The 25,225-nt window shown below is 39.3% G+C and overlaps 2 protein-coding genes across 3 annotated transcripts in view; both read left to right on the top strand.

Annotated features, from left to right (window-relative positions):
- lrrc75a (leucine rich repeat containing 75A) overlaps nt 1-9,947 on the top strand; it is a 42,372-nt gene extending 32,425 nt beyond the window's left edge. For both annotated transcript variants that reach the window (XM_026296382.1, XM_026296375.1), the window contains 2 exons: nt 7,080-7,353; nt 8,446-9,947. In XM_026296382.1, the coding sequence (XP_026152167.1) occupies nt 7,080-7,353; nt 8,446-9,048 (877 nt within the window). In that variant the 3' untranslated portion in view covers nt 9,049-9,947. The remainder of the gene's footprint in view (nt 1-7,079; nt 7,354-8,445) is intronic.
- A 4,277-nt stretch (nt 9,948-14,224) lies between these two features.
- On the top strand, nt 14,225-24,696 carry crk (v-crk avian sarcoma virus CT10 oncogene homolog). The gene is made up of 3 exons (XM_026299280.2): nt 14,225-14,772; nt 15,417-16,006; nt 21,454-24,696. Exons 1-3 carry the CDS (start codon nt 14,553-14,555, stop codon nt 21,589-21,591), a joined length of 948 nt encoding a protein of 315 aa, XP_026155065.1. The 5' UTR covers nt 14,225-14,552; the 3' UTR covers nt 21,592-24,696.
- The last annotated feature ends 529 nt before the right edge of the window (nt 24,697-25,225 follow it).

Raw genomic sequence — 25,225 nt, 5'->3', positions numbered from 1 at the left:
AGAATGGCATGGGAACTACAGTGGAGCCAGTGATGATGTATCACAGCTGTCCCTTCAGACATACAAACATCCTGTGTCCAAAAGAAATTTTCCTCCTGCTCATCTATTGGGGGTTAACTGGAACAGAGTCATGCAGATGTAAAGCGAGCCACTCATCCTTTGCCTTTGTCAACCTTGTTGCCCAGGAGAACAGGCTGTTTTCTCACCTTCACTGTCACTGAAAAGGAAAGGAAAGGATAGAGGTGGCAAAAGGAGATCCGCCATCTTTGGTGTTTACACATAGCAGCTGACTCATGAAAAATTATCTCTGGAGGAGAGAACAACACAGGCGGGCAAGTGAAGGAGAAACAAGGACAGTTTATTAAAGACAATGTTCAAAAATTTGCTTTTTCCCCTTAATTTCAATATATTTCATGTCTGAATAAGATGGGAGTGTTAAAACTTTCACCTGGATTCACCTTTTGAGTCTGAGGAAAAGAGTGGGTTTATTCCAGATGTTTCACAGGAAGAGAGCAACTAAAGAGGGCAAAGCGTGTTTGACAAGAATATGTATATATATATACAGGGTCTCTGAGCGGGTAATATAGAGCAACACAGACACACAGGATGACACAGGGATGGAGGGGAAATACAGTTAAGCCTCTTGGTGACATGCTGAAGACGAACTAAGACTAAAGTGGCATTTTCAGAGATGCAATATGTCGAGGTCGCCGTTTGTGCACACTACATTTCTAATGTAAGTAAATGGGGGAGTAGCTTAATACTCACAGGATATTATTTCCCCAAAGTGATAAGTAGTGACACACAGGTCTTCTGACTATCAGCATGGAAACACTGAGTCTAGTTGAACCCTTAGGCTCAAAATAGCTTCCAAATCCCTGGTCCAACTTTGGACTCTACTGTTATACATCAGTGTCTGTTAGATCAGCTGCAGCCAGAAAGGATTATGTCACACCAACATAACAACTACTGGTGAAGATTTTTGCCTTGTAGCACAATTACTTGACCAAGTCATACCCCTAATGTTAGCTTGACTTGTTAAATAGCTACAGATGAAAATATCTCCCAGTTGCTGGTAGAAATCTAGATTTTGCTCTGCAATTAAGAACACATGGGTTAAAAATAGATTAAATCTTTTTGAGTTGAGTTTGCAAAGTAACAACGTGAGTGTAAAAGAGCACAGACTAAATCCATGTACCAGTACGTCTCACATGACATAGCCAGCCCTCTGTCTCACCATCCTGCTGGTTGTTGTGGATGGAAACATAAGTTGGATGACCTCTGTTCATAGCAGGGGTGTGTCTCCCTCTGTAGCATGGGATTCTGGTCTGAAGCCAAACACAGCACGAGTTTTCTCAGAATTACATCTGCTTTTTATCTGCACACTACTTGTCTTGCCTTTTTTTGTTTGTTGCTTTTAGGCCGAGCAGTGTAGCTGGAAATGGTCGCTTGTCTGGGTAAAGAGTAGAAGAAGGAGTGAACTATGGGAAAATAGTCCAGATATTTCCCTATGATGATGACACATAAGATGAAGATAGTCCGCAGATTGAATCATGCATTATTTTACTTTGTGGAATCGTGTCTCGTGCATGTGGGTGTTTTCTGTTGAGTGCAGTAAAACACTTAGTCCAGACTGAAAGAGATGGGCCGAGAGAGTGGAGGAGAAGATGAGTTGTAATGATTATCTCAGTGATCTCAGACCATATGTAATAGGGAGCCGAGGGGATCACTCCACCAGCTTTGTTAACTAATTAGCACACTTTCACTCAGAGAGGAGGAAATGGGCTGCTGCCTAGAGTGGAATTGGTGCACAAACCTCCAGGGCCTCCGTGGGAAGTGGTTTTAGGCTACTTACCCAGACATCAGAATATCAGACTAAACATGCTTTTTTTTCCCCCAGTTTATTTACATGCAAGAAATTACTTGTTGCAAAGTTTTTAATAAAAATGCAAAACAGGAAAAAGATGGTCAAAACTTTTTTTTTTTTTTTTTTCTGTTGGATGTCAGAAAATAGACCACTCCATGTAAAACCCTCCATCTACATTAGTGTACATCAACCACTTTCTGTTCCTGGTTTAGCAGATGGTGGGTATAAGCTGTGGAATAAGTTGGCAGAAGGTAATTGAGATTCATTCAGTTGTGAATGTGATATAAAAAAAATGGAGGCATTTCTGTGTGCAGCACTGAGTCGCTACAGGGACAATAAAGTATATTGTATTGTATATGACATTCCAAAAAAAACACACACACACACACACACACTGTTAAAAATATGTACAGGTGAAACAATTAATCTGCTGTATGTTGAACTTGAGATAACTGTGCTATTCCTATGTAGTGGAATGTGGAGCAGAGCTGCAGAGAGATTTGGTTTGAAAAGACCAAAATGTACAGTGTGTTAGACCCATCGCTTTCTAGCCTCCATAATGTGACTGTGGCTCTCAGTCCTAAGTCTTGCCTCTTTTTGACTTTTGTCTTTAAAGCCACAACTTCATTGTTTTGGTTCTTTCTAACTACCAGCCCAGCTCCAAGCAGCATATGAGCGAAGTTAGCAACTGTTGTAGCTGCTGCACACAGTGGAGCATTTAGGATATAAAGATCCATATATTTCCCTCAGGAGTTGATGGAGAGCCACTGGTTAAAAGGAGAATGAATATTGAGCTTACAGCCTCCATGTGGCCAGACACACATGAAGCGAATGCTAATTCTGTTCTTTGTTGCCAAATGTATTTAACAAATTGCGGTTGCTCACTAGCCTTATCAATTTGATAAGTAGATAATAAGTCAATGGTGTGTTTTTAGCTTGTGCTTTCCTGCAGTGATTAATGCAGGTTTACTACTGTACCTACATAGTTATTTGCTGTGTTTGCTGTGTGTTTTCATCCACGCAATGCTAATTCTCAAGTGAGAGTTCATCCTGTTGTTTCAGAGAACAGCTGTCACAGGAACGTAAATTACCAAATTTCCCAGAGGAAATGTGTTAAGGTAGTGGTGGTGACAGTGGTGCAGGGGAGGTGCTGGAGTGGAAAAATCCAACCTACCCAGCCATTAAATTCCGTCGAAAACATATTACCATGCGTTATTGTTATTATGCCCTTTGGTTTAATACCCAACTAAAACAAGTATAAGGCAAAAGAATAATTTAAGACATTTATCTCACTTACATATGAACATATATGTTTTTGTTTACATTTATATGCAGTTTTTAGACTTCATCGGCTAGAGCCCTGCCTTAAATATAATATACTTTAGGAACCACTACCTCGGCTGTGTTTTGTTCACATTTGAGCTGAAGAGGTAATTGCAGTGTCATGTTGAGGTCCCCTGAGATCACTGACTGTGTGGTTCGTAAGAGACTTCTGTAAGAGATAAATCTCAAGCAAACACAATGGGGGTGGAAATAGGACATAAAACAGATGATGGCTTTCCAGACTGTTAATGTTCATGCTAAAAATGCAGCTGCACAGCTTTTATTTTAAGAGTTAAACATGCTGTCAGCACAAGCATCTTTTTACTGTTTTTATTCTGATTCTTCTCACTTTTGTTGTATTATTATTTTTTAAGTAATTAGGCTGCAGAATAGGTTGTGATCAGTATCAGGTATCTTGCTAAACATACCACCAGTTGTGTAGCATTGAAATATTAAACTTCATGGTTTGCTGCTAATACTTATGTGCTTTTACTTGCTTTTAATTTATACAGTGTTTACAGTGGCATTCTGTACGCTTACCTTTAATTACTAATAATCACAGCACATACCCAGATGAATTATGTAGCTTTTTGGGATGTAGTAAAGTTTACTTGAACAGTATTACATTTGGAAACAGGTAGACAAGCAGAGGGCAAAGACAGAAAAAACAGTTTTCGCCCACGTAGGCTATGAGGCACAATCGGCCTTTTTCATGTTACAGTAAGAAAAGTACAGTCTGAATGATTTAATTCAGTTTCAATTTCAATTTATTTGTATAGCACCAATACAATCAATTCAAGGCACTTTATAAAAAAAAAAAAAAAACCCAACAAGTCCCTTATGGAGAGGAAAAACTCCCTTTAACGGAAGAAAAAACCTCCAGCAGAACCGGGCTCAGTTTGGGCGGCCATCTGCCTCGACCGGTTGGGGTGAGTGGATAGAGGAGAGAGAAAAGAACAGCAACAATAAACAACAAATAGACACTGCAGGCTGGTGGGGCCAGTAACTGCACATCAGCAATATACAGCTCCAGGACCAGGGACACCTGCAGAAGGGACAGGGAGAGAGAGAGAGAGAGAGAGAGCACAAAGTTGGTGACATTCAGTGGTGGAATATACATGTGAGGAGGGAGGAGAGGGGAAGAGGGGAAGGGAAGGGAGGGGAGGGTTAGGGTAGGGGAGCTCAGTGCACAGATGGTCCTCAGACAGTCTAGGCCTATAGCAGCATACCTAACGGATGGTTCAGGGTTACCTGAAGCCCTAACTATACGCTTTGTCAGAAAGGAAGGATTTAAGTCTAGCCTTAAAAATACAGAGAGTGTCTGCCTCCTGAACCCAGACTGGGAGCTGGTTCCACAGGAGAGGAGCTTGATAGGTAAAGGCTCTGCCTCCCATTCTGCTTTTGGAAATTCTGGGAACCACAAGTAGACTTGCATACTTTGAAATGAATGACATTACATTTACTTAATTTCTAAATTCCACAGCCTGGTATTGTGCTTGTTGGCCCACTGTCACATTGCCTTGGCTTACTGGGACACTTGAATAGAACACAGCCATTGTTAATGTTATTGGTGACACCTGTGCTTTTCCTATTAAACCAGGATAAAATGTGTGGAGGATTGACAGATTGACCATGTGTTGCATGTTAAGCCCTCAAAAGCTAAAAATATAACACAGTGACAGATGACCCTGTGACCATTTCACGGGTGAGTAAACATTTCAGGAGCTCCAAATCTGACCTATGTTCACTGCTTTGTTCTGGGTTGCTTTGGCCTGGATTCCTCTGAGGTCTCTCTGGTATGTGGATAGATAAATATGTTAACTGATGATACTACTTAAATCCCACAGTCCTACTTTTTGTGCGTGTCCCTAAACCCGTGGGTGTATTTTTTGTGGGTGCTAAGTGGCATTGGCCGATGTCCAATCTGTAATAGAAATTTTGTTTTCATAAGCGTACAACTTCTTATCTCCATTTTTCTTTTTTTTTTAATCTGACCCCAAATCAGCCCCCCTGTGCTAGGCTCTCTATATTCCCTGCCAAATCCAGGCCCTCTACTCAATTTATTTTTAGCTTGGACAACACACTTTGATGGTATAGCCAGACTTCAGTTTCTTAGACCATCATAATGTTTCTGTTTTGGTCTATGTGTCCCCAGACATCTCTTTATTTGTTGTTTATGGTTCTCAAGTTAACATTCTGTTTATGTAGTTTCCATTAGTTTCCCTGGTAAAGGGCATACTTTATGTGCATATTACAACATACAGTGTTGTCCATATTTGAGGTTTAATGGAATGATGCTGCTGACATTGTTTTTGGACAGATGTTGCTGATATACCCAAGCAACAGAAGAGGAAATTTAATACTACAAAGAACTTTGGAAGATACCCACTCAACTGCTGAAGCTTATGTTAGTTTAGAAATTATGTCTCAGCAAGTATTTAGACGAGAAACAATCATAGTAATTAGTAACTCTGAGTGTACGTTTATTTTCAACTTACGAACACATATGAACACGCAGTCCACTTACATTTAAATATAATTTTAAAAATGAAACACAAATGTGTTTGTTACATTTTTAACTGTTTATCAGTTCCTGTTATGAGTACGTGTACTCAGTGGTGAAGCCAGGGGGGTGGCTTGCGAGACTTAAGCCCTGGATGTTTTTTCAAAAGCCCTAAATCTTTTTAAGCTTTGAAAATGATAATAATTTCATTTCTGATTGAATATTCCCATCAGTTTCTTTAATGAGACCAAACAAAGTTCTGGGGAAACATCGACATCTAGGCTAGTCTACAGGTCACTGTGCTCATGAATATTCATGAGCTTGTGCATCCCCTTCGAAAGGTACATCGGACATCTATTGTGTTCCAAAAAGCCATTGACTTGAGCGTCAGAAGTCAGCTAGTATTAGAGTAGGCTTTTCAAGAAGGCAACGAATATGGATATTCGACAGTTATTCAAGAAGACAGTACTATCCAGTGTTGTTTGCGGTTGGTAATTTGATTTCACAGCTGTGTTGGGATACCATGAATCTGATTCATCACCACTTCCAAAATGCAAAAATCTGATATCCCCCTATAAGCCCCTCTATAGCCGTCCAGGTTTCACTGCTGTGCTATTTAGATATGTTGAACCTGTTAAGATTCTGTCTCATATTTTATTAATTTCAATTCATCCATTAGTAACCAGAAAATTCACCAGAGGTCAGTATTTAAAGGATTATTTTTTTTAAATGTCTTCAGGGGGAGTAGGCCCATGGACCCCCCTAGCACTACTGGGCTAAGCCCCAGATATTCATAATGTCTAGCTTTGCCCCTGAAAAACAAGCCTTTATCCAGTGTGGTGTAACTTATCTCCATTATTATACCGAATTCTACATCCTGTTAAAACCTCTGAGCGGCACCAAAAATCACTGAGAAGAAACATTTACAAATTTATGGCACCTAGAATTTAAAATATTGGCAGCTAGAACTATGTGTTGGGTCAGTGTGAAGTGTATGGAGAATGTGCTCAAAACTGGCTGAATAAATCAGAATTCAAGTTTAAAGATCAAAAGTTCAAAGGAAGTTCCAGGTTTTTGTGTGATTAGTGGGGGGTGATTAATGTTGGAAAGTGTGTGTTGTTATTCTATAGAATAATAGTATGTGCAGCTACTCAAGGAGTAACTGCTTACAGGGTTTCTATAATACAATATTATGAATATGAAAAATATTAAGCTCTCCACATGTATTCATACTTTTATTGGTAAATTTAGATTTAACAATAGAATGAGTTATATAAAATGCATAATTGGGAGAAAGGTTTATTTATACAGATCCCACTGCTGGACCTAAGCACCATAGTAGTTCTTTTATATATCTTTTATATTTGCTGATGTGTCTATCTCCAGTCTAAAGGCAGTGCTGTCAGTCCCTCCGGCCAGCGGGGCCTTGGATCTGTCAGGCATCCCTCTGACGGCTCGAGACATGGAGCGTCTATGTGCACACCTACAGCGTTATGCATCTACAGTTGTCAGCTTAGAGTTGGGCTTCACTGAACTGACAGATGAGGCTTTCCTCCTGCTCCTGCCCACACTAGCTGCTCTGCCACACTTGGAGACACTGGCTCTAAATGGAAACAGGCTGACCAGAGCTATTCTGAAGGAGCTGACTGATGCACTGAAGGTCAGATATTTACTTAATTTGACTATTTTGACAATTTTGTCAGTTTTAATTGTAATATTTTATGTATTTTATAAAATTACGTTGAAAGTCACCTTCTTGATCACTCTTTTAGTAATATTGTAGTAGTGGACTATAGCAGTTTTACTACATTTCTTATAAACAACTTTGCTTTTTTGCAAGAACATTGTCTGCTCTCTCCCTGGCTGCCATCTTCGCCATCAGCCTTCACCTTATGTGTCTTTGGCAGAAACCACAGGGTGCATGAATACATGAAGGAATCATTGGTCACATCACCCATAACAGTGTTTTCTGACAGCTTAGAAGAAGACAGAAAGTTCAGATTTGGCAAATAAGGATCTTAGGTTGCCACCTGACCTCAGATATGCTCTCTTTAACATTTATATTATGTGTGGTTTGATATTTTTACAGTGCAAGAGAACTAGAAGAAGTGAGATTAAAGTGACTAAATAATTGAAGGTGTTAAGGATCCACAGAACTCATTTTTGTTCCTGTTTCCTCCAGTCAAAAGTCATGTAATGTACCTTAGCTTGTCAAAAGACTTGGTTCCCTCAGAAAGCTCTTGCAATAAAAGATTTTTTTAATGCTTTGATGACACTATTTAGTGGTGGTATTAAGAATGGAACTGTAGCAGATGTTTGTCAAATTTTTAAAACGTACACATTAACTTAGATTCATTGGCATTGTCAGTTCTTAAGAGAAAACTGTGACATTTTAGGTATTTTTGTTCCTTTAATTGATTAGAGGGATAGGAGGAGGAAGACACTGGCCAGGCGACTGGTACATTGAATTTCATGGTCACTGTGGTTTTCAGTTTTATTGAGTTGGGTATTTTTCTAGCTACAGTCTGAACTGTCTTAAGCTCGTCATCAAGCGGCTATAACCACTAGCAGAAATGCTGAGGATTTCAGTTCCATTTATTGGCTAAAGGCACCACTTTCTGTTTGTTAAGAGCACGTAATGGCTGAAAGATACCGACAGTCTTCCTGACAGTGATCTCATTTGTTATTCAAAGTTACTTGAACAGAGATGCTGATAATGATGATGTTAATATATTAATATTTTCTACTGTAGGACCCAGGTAGTTTTCCTAGTGTGACATGGATAGACCTGGGCAACAATGTGGACATCTTCTCCCTGCCACAGCCCTTCCTGGTTAGTCTGAGGAAACGCTGCCCGAAGCAGGGCAACCTGCCCACCATCCTAGAGTTTGGAGAGAGTCAGGCCAGTGATCCCCCCGAGAGGCTAAGGGGGCTTGGGGAAGAGGAGGAGACGGACGACACCAACCGGACTGAGAGCATGGGTGAGCTCAGGTCTGAGGTGGAAGAGGAGTTGGACGGAGAGATGGAGATAGAGGAGATGATGGAGGAGCTGCTGGACTTTGACAGGGAGGTGCAGGGAAAGGAGGATGAGGAGGAGAGCATGTGGACTGTGGAGGAGCAGAGGAAAGGGGGGAGGAGGAGGAGGATGCAAGAGGGGGAAGGGAGTGGGGAGAAGGAGGCACAGAGGAAAGAGCAGCAGCCTGGGAGGAGGCCGGTGATGGCGGAGGACGAGGACCTGCTGAGCCACTCCTCCCACCTGTCCTACTCCAGCCAGTCACAACACTCCTCTGGAGCTGTTGAGCCAATGAGAGCAGAGGAAGACAACTTGACTGGCCAATCAGATCACTTGACCTGACTGCTGCTACCTGCTCCACTCTGCTTCTTTTTCACCTCATATGTTGACTCCTGTGTCTAAGCAGAGAGAGGACTCCTGCAGATGCTAACTGAGCGTGCTCAAAGTCAAACAGGCTGCAGTGCTGGAAGGATGTAATCCATATGAACATGACACTGGATACTCTGTCTACTGCTCTGATTTGTGACCAGCCACCATGGTGTTCAGATATTGGCAGGTGACTGTAAGACAAGAAGACAATCTCCAACGGAACTTCTGTTTTATTGTAACTGTCTGTTGTGTCAATAGACTATGGTACCTAATACATAGAATAGACTGATTAACTTAATCCCATGAGGATTTTATGTATTCGACGTTAATCTTTATTCAGGTCCTTCCCTCTGGTAACCCTGGTAATACCTACATGTGCCTGTAATATATCCTGTTCCTGGTTAAAAGTAAGTGTTGAGAGATACAACGTGACGAGAAACAGAGACTCACAAAAACTAGTCAGAGCCCTTAAACCTCCACAATAATGTTTTTGCCAAAAAATGTAATGTATAAAATAACTGCCTCCTACACACGTTGATGGTTAGCCAGATGGATCAGAAGATAGACAGGAATCAAAAGTCAAGTGAACAGATTTGCAGAAATCAGTTGCTACTTAAGAAATGAACAGATGCATATTCATTTAGTGGAAGAAAAGTGCACTGAAAATGAAACTGGTCAGCTGAAACCAAAAGAGGTGAACAACTGATAAAGAAACAGTAAAGGTCTTGATTGTAAGAAAACAGAGTTAACCCTCCTGTTGTCCTCGGGTCAATTTCACCCATTTTCAAAGGTTAATATGTGATGAACTTTGGTTTTCTTCCATATAATTAACTGAAAATGTCATGGATGGTTCCCTACTATAAGTGTAAAATATATGTTAATATGTTGGAAACAAGTTCACTAAAAAGGTGAAACTAAGAATTGGTGATCATTTAATACCTCATGCTTTATAAGCAGTCAAAACAGAATGGGTAAATTTGACCCGGGAGGACAAAAGGTGTGTCGTATTCGAATTTACTACTACTTCTGACAGAGTACCCTGACACCTTAAAATCAGGATGTCTTGGCCTTTGCTGCTCTGATTTTGGTCATTCGTTTTTTCTGTCTCCTAGAGGTCCCTAGTTATTGCTTATTTGTGCAGAATTATGACAACCCATATGTTAACCTACCTGCTATCAGCAGCATATATGTTACAGCTAAATAATTTTGCATGAATAGAACAAGATGAGAATCCAACATGTAGAGTTAGAATATTTATAATTTCTTTGTTGTGGCAGAGGTAGGCACTGAACTGAATGATACATTGATGAATAGGTTGTTACCACCACTGGAACTGTTCCCTAAGTGTTTCCAAAAACACTTAGAGGAGAATTAATTTGATTGACTTCCCCACAAAATGCTAGTGCTACTTTCTTGTTCCCCGTAGTCTTGCATTCTTCCATTGTAACTACATTTTTACCTTTACACCTGATTTATCCAACAAAATTGCTAAAGGGCCGATTATAAAGTTCCACCAAAATAACATCTGGAAACCTTTATTGATCTAAAATCAATATTTTTAATAAAATGGCCTGATAAATGTAAATCTCTTAGGGTCCTTTAAGTAAACTTAATTTTATTTAAAAAGCTGACTTCATGTAAGTTATGCCTTTAATAAAATAATAGATACCATTGATACTAAAGGCAGGCAACTAAGAAAATAATTTAATATATGTTTTAAAAGTATGTACAGACTATTTTGGAAACAGTTCAGCATAAATAAAACATTCTCAATTTTATAATACATTTTTGCATATTTGTATAATACTTTTAAAAAATTATAAATTGAAACCCTACTTAAAGATTGCACAACACAATCTTTTAACCTATGTGTATGTTATCTTTTGGCCAGTGAAGGTATTTTGATAATTTGCTTTGCTGATGTGGTCAGTGGCAACAACTTGCCACCTAAAACTTTTCCATACAGCAGAGCTCCTTTCAGCCTTACCAATACAAACCTGCATGCAGAAAATAACTGATTTTGCACTTGAAGCTAATTTCAAAGAGAAATATCCCTTTAAGCTGTCCTTAAAATGAGATAGTATTACATTGTCTCAGCATAACCAACTCATTACAGTGAACCCTTTAAACAGAGGCGGATGGATTGTGATGCTGTACAATATTATGCAGAAGAGATGAGTGCATCATCACATGCTCAGTTAGCGTGAGACAGAGGATGCCTGAAAATTGCGGTGATTCTTAGCAGTTAAACCACTGTATGGAAAGGCATCAAATATTTATCGTTATGTAGTGAGTTTGGATTGTGATGTGGACAAATGGAATTAGACTAATATATATTAACATAGATGTGGGATTGTAATTTGAAATCGCTCAGTGTCATTTGCCTTTAAAATGAAGAATTCAGTGGATGTTGTCCTTTAAAAAGTGTTAACCAAAACTCATGCTGCATTTTGACATAATTCCACACAAGTATGCATGAACTTGGTTTCTCAAGATCTTTTCCTTGGTTTACAGAACTACTTTTAGAGATAAACTGTTATTTCAAAGGTTGTCAACACAGACAAGAATAAAGTCTGTTTGCAACACTGAATAACTTGTGAACTTATTGTTCACAAAATGCTTGAATATAAAATCCTATAGAGTTTTAAAACTGGCTTCAGTCCTTCAGTTGGCCTTTTTTTATCAGATTGACCAAAACCTCATATAACACTCAGCTTTACTTCCTTCAGTGCAACCCCATATTAATATTTTAAGTCAAATTGCAACCATGCTTGTTGTTTGAAGTTTTTTCCCAAGATGCTCTGTATGACTACAGGCAGAATGAATAGTCCTTCATGTGTTGTACACTATGAAGGACACCTTGGACCCCTGCTGGATGGGCTATGGACGCTGACTGACCAGAGGATGTGAATATGTCATCTCCTGACTGTCTTGCTCAGGCACTGTGCTGTGCTGACATATTGTGAGACGTAAACACAGACATAGTAATGTGAATCTAAAGGCATATTTGTCTGTAGCCTTTGATTTTTCTTTTTCCATGAGTCTTCTTTATTTCTCAATCTACAATACCTCTGTATTATCCCCCCTATACTGTACCTTATTGGCACACTCCAAAAGCTCCCATGGCTCTTTTATTTTGATGCCACTTTTTTGAGGTGATACAATAAAATGAATGCGCTGTGCATTCACATGCCAGTAAAATTGTAAAACCTTACAATTTCTGTTATGTCATAGATGTTATCAATAAATAATTCTATAATATGACATGAGTGGCCTTTTTTGTTGGTTCCACTAGACAATGTCATAGTTTAAATTACTGAAGGGTGCCATCTTTGCTCTTTATATTAGTCCTTTATAATTTAAAATAATCACCTTTTTGAGCACTTCGATTTTTTGCTTCTCATCTTAAAATATACAAACACTATTTGTACACCATACTTTCTGCTTCAGGAATTATTGCACTAAGCTGTGTGTTTATCAGTAATTCACTGATGAACATATTCCAGACTTCCAGTACCAACATTTAGCATTTTTTTACTAATCCAAATGTCTACTTTAAATGTAACTATAAATTTTACAATGAAAAACTTAGATTGGTTTTGGAGATGATGAACCCAAGTTACAGAGACACAAACATGGTACAAACATAAATTTAGTTTTGCTGCTAATCACTTGTAATTAAAATATTAATAAATCCAGTGATGGTACAACTGCAATTTTTTTATACTGGAGAAACAGCTATGTACAAAAATTAATCAAGGGAAAATAGCACATATTGTTGCTCCCCATTAATCTGCAAATTGCGAGTTTTACATTTTTGTGTGGGTGACAACTTAATGAGATATGACATGTCTACTCAGGAGGTTTATTGGTGTTGACTAGAGAATAGAGCTACTGCTACTGCTGCTCCTATTAGCTTAAAACTATTGTACAAAGCAAAAATTATTTTATTAACATTTAAAAGTTACAACTCATAAATGTTTTATACATAGTGACTTGTAAAACCAGACTAAGAGATGCATATTATAAAAACAGCACAAAGATGGTTGGTTTCTATCTCTAACACCTTTTACAATTTGTATCTGATTGATTTATTGTGAAAGGTTCTGAAGGTGAAAATCAAAACACAGCAGATAGTTTTGACAATACTGCAAGTACGTATGCCTGTTTTTAAATGATCGTTGGGTGACATCTAGTGGTCACATTACAAAATGCAACCGAGTAGTTATTTGCCTGGTAAAATTAGATATTTGAGTTTATGAATATCTGTGGAAGTAAAACCTGAAGTGTACGTGGCCGCGGTGTAATTACAGTACTGCAACTGATCTGTTGCAATAATGAGCTGTAGATTTCATCACAACCCAATATCATGGTTGTGCATGCATGGTCAAGGTAACAAAAATGTGGCTGAACAGGAAAACCTTTTTTTTTTTTAATTCAACGCCAAAACACAAGCTTATAAACATTCCAAATTTCAAAAATAAAATCAGTCCTATAGCTAAGCTTTCGATAATAAAGGACACCTGTGTTATATTAGAAGTTGTGGCTGTTATATTTGCATTCCAAGCGGTATAGAAGTGGTGAAATTAAATACAGTAGATTAATTGTGTAAATGTGGGCTTTTGGTTACATTCATTCACTACCGATAAACATATAACACAGGATAATTCAATATATATTACCGAATTATTTTTACTGATTTGCTATGTAGGCGTGTATAAGTAGCATTTTACTAATAACTGGTAGAGCTGAAGATCTTTTTAAGCTCAGATATACTCGGCAGTGTGATGTATAGCAGTGCGTTATTCCTTTGTATGTATGTAAAATATTGTTCTATGAAAATAGATACTAAAGCTTTGAAATGTGGAATAAAGCAAAGGTTGGCCGAAGTAAAGAGCAAATGTATTTTATATTTTCCACAGCAAATGTATACAGCAGTCCACGTTTCATCACCTTCAAATTAAACAAATTATCAAGGCTATTTAAGGGTGATAATGGAGATCTGATTATAGACAATTTTATATAAAATTTTTACTTTACTTTTATATTTATTTTGCTGGTCTTAACATCTTACTGTTTTACCACAACTTGACACGATGGTGCACACGGCTGCTGCCTGTATTATCTATGTCACATCCGGTTAGTGTGGTCTTTTTTGTTTTCCCGTATCCGCCATTTCAGTTTTTGAAGTTAGTTGTCATCGGTCACTGTATTGTAGCTGGAATTCATCCGCCAAAACGCATTGCATGATAAATAGACACACTATCTTGTCACAATTCAAATAAGAGTCGTTTTCATATCGTGGCTGCGGTTCTGTATCGGCCGATTGATGTCCAGACGTCCAGCTGCGGAGGTCGCCTGTTTCCTAAACGTGCTCTAGGCGCTAAAGTTTTTGTATGAGTTGAAGGCTTCGCCTGTGGATAACGGGAGGGAGAGCAGGGAAGGCCCCGTGCAGCCTCGGCTTTGGAGTTATCATCATGGCCGGAAATTTTGACGCGGAGGACCGCGGCAGTTGGTACTGGGGTCGGTTGAGCAGGCAGGAGGCTGTGTCTCTGCTGCAGGGGCAAAGGCACGGCGTGTTTCTGGTTCGGGACTCCATCACCAGCCCCGGCGACTACGTGCTCTCTGTTTCAGAGAACTCAAAAGTCTCGCATTATATAATTAATAGCATTACCAACAACCGACAGTCCGGTCCAGGTAAGAGAGTGGGGAGGCTTTTTGGGGTGGTGGTTTGACATTTGAAGATATTGATGTGATCATTCTTGCATGACTTGCACCAAGGGAGATGCGCAATAGTCGCATTTCACACACGTATACTGTGTATAGAACAGGCCAGAATCTCTCAAAACATGTGCTAATGTCATTTTGGTTTCTTAACAGGCAACCATGGCCCTTTACCAACGCTAGGTATTAGACAGCACATTATTTCAGATAATAATTTATGCCCATATCTATCACTAAAACAAGCGTTAATGTGCACCGTTAAAATGAACCTGATTAACCAGAGAACTCTGGAAGTGCTGTAAAGGTTCATGTTGCCAGGTTTTGATAGACTTGGATTTTTCCTGCCTGAGATTTGCAGCAGAAGACTTGTTGTATTTCCACATGCCATTGGACAGTACACAACAAATATGTAAGAGGAAAGAAATGCAAAATAGGGAAACAAATCCTTCCTTGTCATTCTGGAAATTACCAGCCATCACACTTGGTTACATAAATAAACAGGCCTCAGACCTGCTAGGTTTTGAACCTGCTTGAGCATGTACTGTTTTCGATAAGGAATTATATGATTTTGTTTTTCTGACTCATCTTCCACCTCCATCCTCTCTTCATTTCACCAGGTTTGGCCCTTCCGAGGTTCCGTATTGGTGACCAGGAGTTCGATGCTCTCCCTGCTTTGCTAGAATTCTATAAAATCCACTACTTGGACACCACCACATTGATAGAACCTATAAACAAGTCCAAACACACTTCCTTCATCAGCATTGGTCCTGGTGGAGGCCCACCACCGCGCTTGGAGGATGAGTATGTCAGAGCACTTTTTGATTTTCCCGGCAATGATGAGGAGGATCTTCCCTTTAGAAAGGGTGATATTCTCCGAGTCCTTGAGAAACCAGAGGAGCAGTGGTGGAATGCCCAGAACTCTGAAGGCCGGGCAGGGATGATCCCAGTGCCATATGTGGAGAAGTACCGACCTGCATCTCCGAGTTCAGTGGTGGGGCCTGGCGTGCCTGGTGGACCACCAGGAGGGATGGGTATGCTAGGGAACTCTGATGGCTCTTCAGCCCCGACTGGCACTCCACTCCTAGGAGACCCCAGTCAGTACGCTCAGCCCACTCCCCTTCCAAATCTCCAGAATGGACCTGTCTATGCCAGGGCCATACAGAAGAGGGTGCCTAATGCCTATGACAAGACTGCCCTGGCCTTGGAGGTAAATATGGATGTGTGTGTGTGTGTGTGTGTGAAGTGTTTTTGATTTCATACTTTATTTTAATGTGTGCTGGAGGAAAGGACACATTTAGCAAAGAAGGATGTAGGACCAGCCCTGTGAGCTTATCAAGTTTAAGCTCACATTCTTTGGCTTTCTTTCCCATTGTTTTGATTTGATTATTTCTTCCTTAGTATTTGTTAAGCAGGATGAAGAGGAATCGGGGTCAGAAAGGGCTCAGCCAGCTCTCTGTGTAGTTTTGTAGATAATCTGGTCATTTAAAATGTCCTCTGTAGAGATCGGTCTAGCGATAGTACACTTTGACCTGTGTTAAGGATGTCCATAATGTTCATTAACTCTCAGGCTTCATCATTCAGACTTACACTTGTATTTAGGTTTATGGCACTCAATCCTTGAGAAGAATCCCAGAACAGATGAGAAGCTACCCAAATTCAAAAACTGCCATTACCCTCTGCTCCATGCGCACAATGACTAGGCTGTTAAACTGTCCGGAAACAAGAGTGAGGCTCCCACGGAGCAGGTCGTTGGGGGAAGGAAATAGTTTGTGTTGGGAACAGGACCATTTCCTTTATTCTCTGTGAAGCCAGGGGTCCAGCTGAGTCAGAAGTGGGACTAGGAGACAGGCCAGTAGTATGCTCGTCTCTCCTGCCCTGCTGGAGAATACAGCTAAATATAGCGGTAAAGATCTCGTATTTACCTTCTCTAATCTGTTCAATCCATTTTTTTGTGAAGTTTGCTGTGTTTCCAAGTCTGCTGCTGTTGAGTGATTTCTCATCTGAAAAAACTTTGGTTTGTTGAAGTTTGCTCAGTTTTGTGTGACAGGTAGATCCTTTGTATGGGCTGGTTTCTACCACTCCCACCTGTGGCAGCTTTTTCTGGCTTTGATACTTGTAGAGCTGCATTTTCTCAGTGCTGTAGTTGACCAGTAAAGACTCAAGAAGGCGGTACCGGTCAGTTAATAATTAGCTCACTTTTCTCGTGTCATTGTCTGCTGAAAACCCACTGTTATGAAGATCTCTATAACCCTTCCACAAAACTAACTTACAGCCTGTGTGCTCATGTGTGTTTACTCTATTATTTGTTTTTCGAAACTCTAAGGCACAAAATTTTTTATCATCATTAATCTGTGGCAGCAGTTACAGGCTATAACATAACAGTTTCCAGGTTGGCTTCAGACTGCTAACAGAGCAAAGTCCAAGGTATTCAGTTTTCAATAATAGAAAATAGCAAAACAACAGTCACGCTGGCACTAGGTAATATGTTGTATTTTGGTTTGACAGCTGCCATGTTAATATTGTGTCAATCAAAAAAAAAAAAAAAAAGACTTTCTTAGCCCCAGCATGAAAACTACCGCTGTGAGGCTTATCATGTTCAGTTTATTGTAGAAGCTGTTTCAAAGGGGTGTTGGTTCGTTTGTGTAGTAATTATGAGAGCAGTGCTTGTGGTGGTACTCCCCTGGATTGCATCATGATGATATATTGCATATAGGCAGCAAACATGCCTCATCTTCAACAAAGGGCTATAAGCAGTATGTGTCAGAATGCTGTTTCTAGTTATCTAATGGCAATCTGCATATACTTCATGTGTCAGCACATTGGTTCCTAATGTTTTGGTACCTGCATATAAATCATTATTCATTGTTAATCCTTACTGCTACTAATTACACTCTAGCTACACCCTTTGTTTAAAAAAAATCCAACATTTTCTCTGGAGTTGTTTTCTAATGCAGCTATGTGAATATGTGACCCACAAAACACACAAACAGCAGCCAGCAGTTATAATTAAGGATATCCGCATGTAGCAGCAAGGCATGCAAGCAGAGTCATGTTGAGTTAATACTGTCAAATTGTGTCTGTGTCATCGTTTGCATCACATATGATTAGAGCTCGAATAATGATTATTTCTCAAGGGGAAAAATGAAAAAAATGTTTCAGGTCGTTAGATATATTTTTCTTTGTCCTATGTGATAGTAAACTAAATATCGTTGGCTTTCGATCTGTTGATTGAAACTTAAAGTTAAAACACGTCACACTGTTCTTTAACACACCCTGCTTTACTCATCTCTGAGGTTGTTTCTAGTTGCTTTGTACACATGCCATTGATCTGTCTGGGGACATGTAGATCACCAACCTTGTAAGGGCAGATCGAGACAGTTTTTACCTGATTGGTATCAGCTTTACTGAGCATGAACCTTGGACCAGTCCTTTGTTTTACGTCCAGTGTCACACAGGTGTAACAAAAGAAAATTTTTGTAAATATTTTAAATTAGAACTCAAATACTGTCTAGTAGCCAGTTTCAATGCAGGTGTTTCATGAGGTGATAGAAACAGCTCCATTCTATGCTACCAGCTTGATATGACTTCTAGATCAGTCATCACTTTTTACTATAATGCGGCACTAAGCAGAATTTAACTTGCATTTGTTGCTACTATGAATGTTAAAGGTAAGATATTACACTACCCTGAAGTCGGATTGTGAATAAATTATTCATTTTGAGTGTTCTGCAACCCTTGGCAAAAATTATGGAATCACCACACTGAGATGTTTACCCAAATTTTTTACTTCATAACACATAAATGAATCACAGATATCACACAAAACAATTTTTGTTTAATAATTCAACATTCCGGCTATGTGAAATATACCTCAAAAAAATATTAAAGTCTTTCAATTAATGAAAATTTGTTTTCCATATCAAGTAGAGGAAAAATGATGGCCTGAATTCTTTGGGGCAAGGACTTCACTGAGAAACAATATTCTTCATCAAGCTGGTTCCAACTTTGTCAAATAGTAGTTGACAGATCAGCTTTGCAAGATGGAGCCTTGTCATGGACCAGTTTTTTTCATTTTTCACCATAAATTTTCAATCGGATTGAGATCCAGACTGTTTGCTGGCCATGTCATTGAGTTAATATGCTTTTCCTGAAGAAAAGCTTTAACACTCTTTGCTCTGTGGCAAGATGCATTATCATGGGGGAGGGCGCTGGTGGTGTAGCGGTAGTGCGTCCATCCATATACACGGGACGCCAGTGCGACCCTCGAGCCGGACGTCATATAACCTGCATGTCTTCCCTCGCTCTCTCCCCTAATTTCCTCTCTCTCTCCACTGTCCTATCAAATAAAGGCAAAAACTGCCCAAAAAAATAATTTCAAAAAAATGCGTTATCGTCCTGAAAAATTACATCATTACCAAACTTCTTTTCTATTGATGGAATGAGAAAAATGTCCAAAATTTCGCTGTACACTTGTGCTTTGACTGTCGAGGTAAGGATTGCCATTTCCCCTGGTCCTTTATCTGACACGCAGCCCCATATCAAAAAGGAGTTGGGAAATTTGCTCGTTAAAGTCTGGAAGCACTCTCTTTTAACTAGAGATGCACCAATTGACCGACCAGTGATCAGAATCAGACGATTTTTCACAACCGGCCCGGATCGGTGACCGGCCGGGCAGTCTCACGTCTTGCCGATTCCGAGCCAATGCTTTTATTGCCAGTGGCGTAGGTAATGACGTCGCAGCGATGCACACACTCACAGTAATGTGTAAACATGTTGGTGTGGAAGTTCTTTTCTGTGAGTGAAAAAAAGCGCACTTTATTTTGTTGTTGAAGTTATTTTGTTATGAGAAGATCCTGTAATGTTTGATTTCTTTCATTATAAAATAAAAATTTCATTGAGGAAAAGTAAATTTTTGTTAGTAAAACTACTTATTTATATACAGGAACTCATTTTATACCTCTTTCAAGGCACAAAGCACGTTATTTTGTTGTGAGAAGATCCTGTAATATTTAATAATTTATTTTATTCTAAAATAAAAAATGTCATTGAAGAAAATATTTCTGTATATGCTTTCATTACAGTTCTTTTTTTTTTTTAAATCGGAACCGGCAGTTCACACTTACTGAAAAGTCGGAAATTGGCGTCAGCCCAGAAAATTTGTGCATCTCTACTTTACACTGCTGGCTAATTAGCATTTTAGATATGTGTATTACATATGTGTATTTATTTCAGAAATACAAATTACAAGCTGGTTGCATTTTTTTTTTTTCCTCAACATTGAATTATTCGATAATTTTTTCCTCTACTAGATATGGAAAACAATTTTCCATTATTTAAAATGTTTTAATTTAATTTGTTTGAGGTATGTTTCACATTAAAAAAGGTGTTGAGTTACCAAGCAAAAATTGTTTTGTATCATATGTGATTTGTTTATTTATAAAAGTCAAAACTTTGGGTGAACCTAAGTGTGGTGATTCCATATTTTTTGCCAGGGGTTGTAGTTGCACAATGCAACTGTAAGTGGAAGTGAGCTATTTAAATGATATTTCAGTTTGTTTACTTGGTTCTTTTGTTTCAAAGCAAATGAAAACCAATGCTGCACTAAGTGAAATTGTCATAAGAGCCATACAAGGATATTAAAGAGCAGATTAAATACAGGCAATTTTTTCAGGTATTTAGTGGCCAATCATATACACTGGATTGATTTGAATAATTTGAATGTACTTAGTGTGCACTAAGCTGTGATGTCCCCAGCTATGAATGGCTAAAACAGATGCCATACACATAATACAAAACAGTTTAGGATGCCATACTGTACTAAACCACTGAAGGAAATACAGAGTTATTCAGCTGTCAAAATATTTAAATTGCTTTACTTATTTTAGTGTGCACTGTGCACCCCACCCTTTGTTTGGGGAAAAAAATTAAGTTGATATTTAATGATCTCCTGATAGGCTCAGGAAATGTCATGCAAATGTTCCCAGTTGCATATTTAACACAAGGGGAAACTCAGATGTCTGGTAACAGGTTATCAAACTAATAATATAACCCCTAGAAGAGTGTAACAGTCCTGGCTTTTAGTGCACCCACATAACTGTATTCATCTATTGCCCACATAGACTTGTACTTTGGAACTGTTAGTTCTTGTTTGCTCAGGTTCACTGACATCAGAACAGCCACTCCTCTGCTTGTGCAGGTCAATTGAAATCACACATACTGACTCCTGAAAGCAGAACTGCTACTAAGGCTTATTTTCACACTGTGGAATAATCATATTTTTCCAATAACTTTTTAGGTAATACAATTTTCTAAAAACACTGAGAAATGCCTAACACAGATTTCCAACACTCAGGGGGACTTCTTTAGGTTTCTCATTTTGACATCTTACAGCTACAACGGTTAGTTAATTATTGGTTTAGTCATTCAACTGAAATTTCATAACCAGCTGTTTTGGGGTCGGCATTTGTACTTGTTCAGTAACTGAAAGGTTTAATCAGTTGCAGATAATTATTCTGTCAGTGGATTAATTGGTTAACTCTATCAACTCTACCTGACAGCTATAGATTTGACAGTGGATTGTATCCATGTTTGTTATTTTTGTAATGTAGCTCTATGTGTTTCTGCACTCTCACACTTCTGTTTGCTCTTCCCAAGGTGGGTGATATGGTGAAGGTGACCAAAATAAATGTCAACGGCCAGTGGGAGGGGGAATGTAAAGGGAAACGTGGCCATTTTCCCTTCACACATGTCAAACTGCTGGACCAGCACAACGCCGAGGACGAACTCAGCTGAAAGCGGACAGCTGGGCCATAAAATGGACTCCAGTATTAGACCCTTCCTCACCCTTCCCATAGTTCCTTCTCCTACCACACACTCACTATCCTTGGCTCCTCTTCCTCACATCTGCTCCATCTTTTACCTAAACCAAGTACCCTTTTAAAGAATCACTGGGAACAAAACAAACAAATCTTCATTGGACCCTTGTAACACACACCTCTCTGAATAATCATGCCTGTCCTCCTCCACTACTTGCTTTAGCTGACTGGCTTAAAGATGGGTCATATACTCTACAGTGACACATAGAAGATACACTGAATCTCCTACTCTGTGGATGTGGCAACACCCTATAGATCCTCCCTTCATCATGTCCCTGCCACAGACACCTTATCAGCACTCACTCCACAGGAGACTCCTCACCAGAGAGTCCAGCCACTTCCTCTTCCCATGGTGGAGCCAATAGATAACTGTTCACTACTGTCATTTTTCATCCTCATTCATCACCACAGTTACAATGCTGCAGGATCTCTCCTGCTGCATTCATGTCGTACTGAAACAAGTTGAAGCTGTTGAGCAGTTATTGATTTCTTTTGCCAAATTCATTAAAGGATTAGACCTTTTGGAGCAATATGATAATGAACTTATTTTACCTAGAAGAGAAATACAGTAAGTCTCTTGATGAAATTGCCACCAGCAGATAATTTACTTATTTTAGCATAAAAACTGGGAGGAGGAGAAACAGACAGCTGTCTAGCAGTACAACTAAAACGCTCTAATTATGATGCTATATCCTGTTTGTTTAGTCCATATAAAAGCAGAAAGGTAAAAGATTCACAGGTTTACAGGAGTTACGTGTCAGACCATTTCTTAGATGGGCCTCTTAGCTAGGCAGCCAGCCAAAAAATGGTCTGGCACATTATTACCTGTAAAACATTAAACGATTGCCCCCCACTTGTAACATTTATGCTAAGCAAAGTTAAGCTGCTGGTTGTAGCTTCATATTTATCATAAGTATTTCCCAGACTCCTGCCTACCTATGTTAAGGTGAAGGGAAATTTCTAGTTTAAAAGTGTACATCTACTTTAGTTCAGAACTGAATATGAATGATGCATTATATTGGGTCAAACCAGAACTAAGAGATGAGCAGCAAGTCTCAAATGCATGTACATCTGCAATATTTTATCAGTGGAAGCTTAACAGAGTCCATCTCAAAAACAACTGAAAAAGCTAAGTCACGTGGAGATGTACAGTTCTGCTCAGTGGGTAGACAAGGACCAGTCCAGCACCCAACCTCACCAATTGGAAAAAACAGAACTTATTGAGACCAGGAGCTAACAGTGACTTTGTATAGTCATAAGGGGAGAGCAGGCCGCAGCAGTGAACCTGAGAAATGTCCGTTGTCAAGGTGCAGATAAAGGTAACACTACATTCAAACTGTCCACAGCTCATGCTTTGGCTCACCTCATCTACCCACCACCTACAACCAAGTACCACCAAGTAGTCTTTTTGTAAGAAAAAAAGAACATATTGTTATGAAGTGATGTACTATGTGATTATCATTACATGCTAAAAATAATGTTTTTGTTATCTTTGTAGTTTTCTTTATTGCTGGATTTGTCCAGGGGGGCATTTTCCACTTTTTACTGTTGCATGTTGGGAGGAATGGATCGCTGGTGCGAAAACTGAGTCGAGAGTAGGTGGAAGGGGAGGCACATTTGTTTATCCCCAGCTCTCACAAGGCCACAGATGTTTTAATTCTGTATCTGATGTCAATGAATGAAGTTGAACAGAGTGAATGTAGGCTGTCCACCATGTTAGTTATAGTAATGTCTTCTCCTTAATGCTCTCCATTCAGCTCTGTGTTCATATCTTATAAGATGTGTCCAAGAGAAAAGCTGGTCGTATTATTGGTACATGCCCTTTGTTTTTAACCTTTTAATGATCTTGCTGCCACCATGCACTCTTCTGTTAATCCTCGGGCTTATCAGCCTGTCTGTCCTTTGTGCTTCCTGACTTAATCCTCTGGCACTCTTTATTTAAAGCCTTGTCCATTTATGATGCACATACCATCATGGACTTTTACTATTTTGCCCTGTTCCCTGTATGTATTGCCAAGAGATCAAGCAAATAGAACAGATTATGTTGTAGTACAGTACCCTTTTTTCCCCAAAAGAGGTTGTTTTCTGTTGAGATTGAATCAGTTTACTCTTTAATTGTTGACACCTGACGACAATCATCACCCACATTTACCATAAAGCAGATTGGTTTGTTTAAAGCAGGCTGGGTACGAAGCTTGGACCTTTGGTAAAGTAAACACTCTCTACTTTGTAATTGATCTGTGAGAACCTGCTATTTCAAATGAAAGGTTCCATTTAGATGTCATGGTACGGTACTTCAGGCCAGCGCACCATGGCACCTTTAGGTGGCAGTGTAGCAACACTCAGAATAATGGGATCTTTCCAGAGAGCATATTATGCCCCTGCTTTAAAGAGTAAAGAGTAAAGGAGAGGAGAATTGATTATTAACAGAATCCACTTAACTGCTTTTATATTCAGTTTGCATTGATATATGCTCTCATTTTATGGTTTTTAATAATCCTTAACATCTCCCACACATTGGTTTTCTTGTCCATAAAACTTTTCCTGACAAGCTCTTGTCTTGCTTTTGCATTTTGCTTTCAGGTTGACTATATTCTGAACCCATGTTAAAAGCTTTCCTGTTTAAAAAATATTTGGCTGATTTCTTCAAAAATCTGGTATAACGATGTGGAATTGGGGATTACTGAACGTCTCTTGATATCCCTGCAGTTATGATCAAATCAAGCTTCTTTATCACTCGCCCTGCACAAGCAAGGTGCTTAGCTACAAAAATCATTAATAAATTGCGATGCAAATGAAACCACCAAGAAGTATTTTTTTTTTAGTAGCCCTGCATGAAGTCATTCATTTCTTTGCATAAAAGGAAGGGGTGGCAAAATGCCAGTGAAATTTTGTTAATATCAAAATGTGCCATTTTATTATAACACTATATTCTTTCAAGACAACTGAAATTACCATTTTATTTTCTGTAGCATGTAATGTGTTAATATACTAGTAAATAAAGTCAAACCCAGTCAAATGATTTGCTTATTTATTTTTTCTGTATGCTTGTGAAAAAATTTGCTGCTTAGTCAGAGAACCCCTTATGTGGCACTCCATAGCAGCTCCATTCATTATCTATACCCACTTATTCCTTAACCAGGGTCATGGGGATCTGCTGGAGCCTATCCCAGCTCTCTTTGGGTGAAAGGCAGGGGTCCACCCTGGACAGGTCACCAGTCCATCACAGGGCCACATAGAGACAAACAACCTCACACACTCACACTCACTCCTATGGGCAATTTAGAGTCACCAATCAACCTGACATACATGTTTTTGGACTGTGGGAGGAAACCAGAGTACCTGGAGAAAACCCACACAAGTACAGGGAGAACATGCAAACTCCACACTGCTGGGTTACAAACCAGGACCTTCTTACTGTGAGGCAACAGTGCTAACCACTAATCCACCATGCTGCCCCAGCAGCTACTACTTGAAAATAATCTAGCATGTGGCCTACATTTATTCTGACTGTTGTAATTGTACCAGCCATGACCAAATACTGTTTTCTT

Source organism: Mastacembelus armatus, chromosome 13, assembly GCF_900324485.2.
Source record: "Mastacembelus armatus chromosome 13, fMasArm1.2, whole genome shotgun sequence".
NCBI classification, from domain to species: Eukaryota; Metazoa; Chordata; class Actinopteri; order Synbranchiformes; family Mastacembelidae; genus Mastacembelus; species Mastacembelus armatus.
The sequence above is the reverse complement of the archived record's forward strand: the minus strand, read 5'-3'. Positions and strand labels throughout refer to the sequence as shown.

What these genes read in the sequence shown, in the direction of transcription:
- crk (XM_026299280.2), top strand. Translation starts at nt 14,553, where the DNA reads ATGGCCGGAAATTTTGACGCGGAGGACCGCGGCAGTTGGTACTGGGGT. An exon ending in CAACCGACAGTCCGGTCCAG is followed by an intron (nt 14,773 to 15,416) that starts GTAAGAGAGTGG and finishes TCATTTCACCAG; the next exon opens with GTTTGGCCCTTCCGAGGTTC. An exon ending in AGACTGCCCTGGCCTTGGAG is followed by an intron (nt 16,007 to 21,453) that starts GTAAATATGGAT and finishes GCTCTTCCCAAG; the next exon opens with GTGGGTGATATGGTGAAGGT.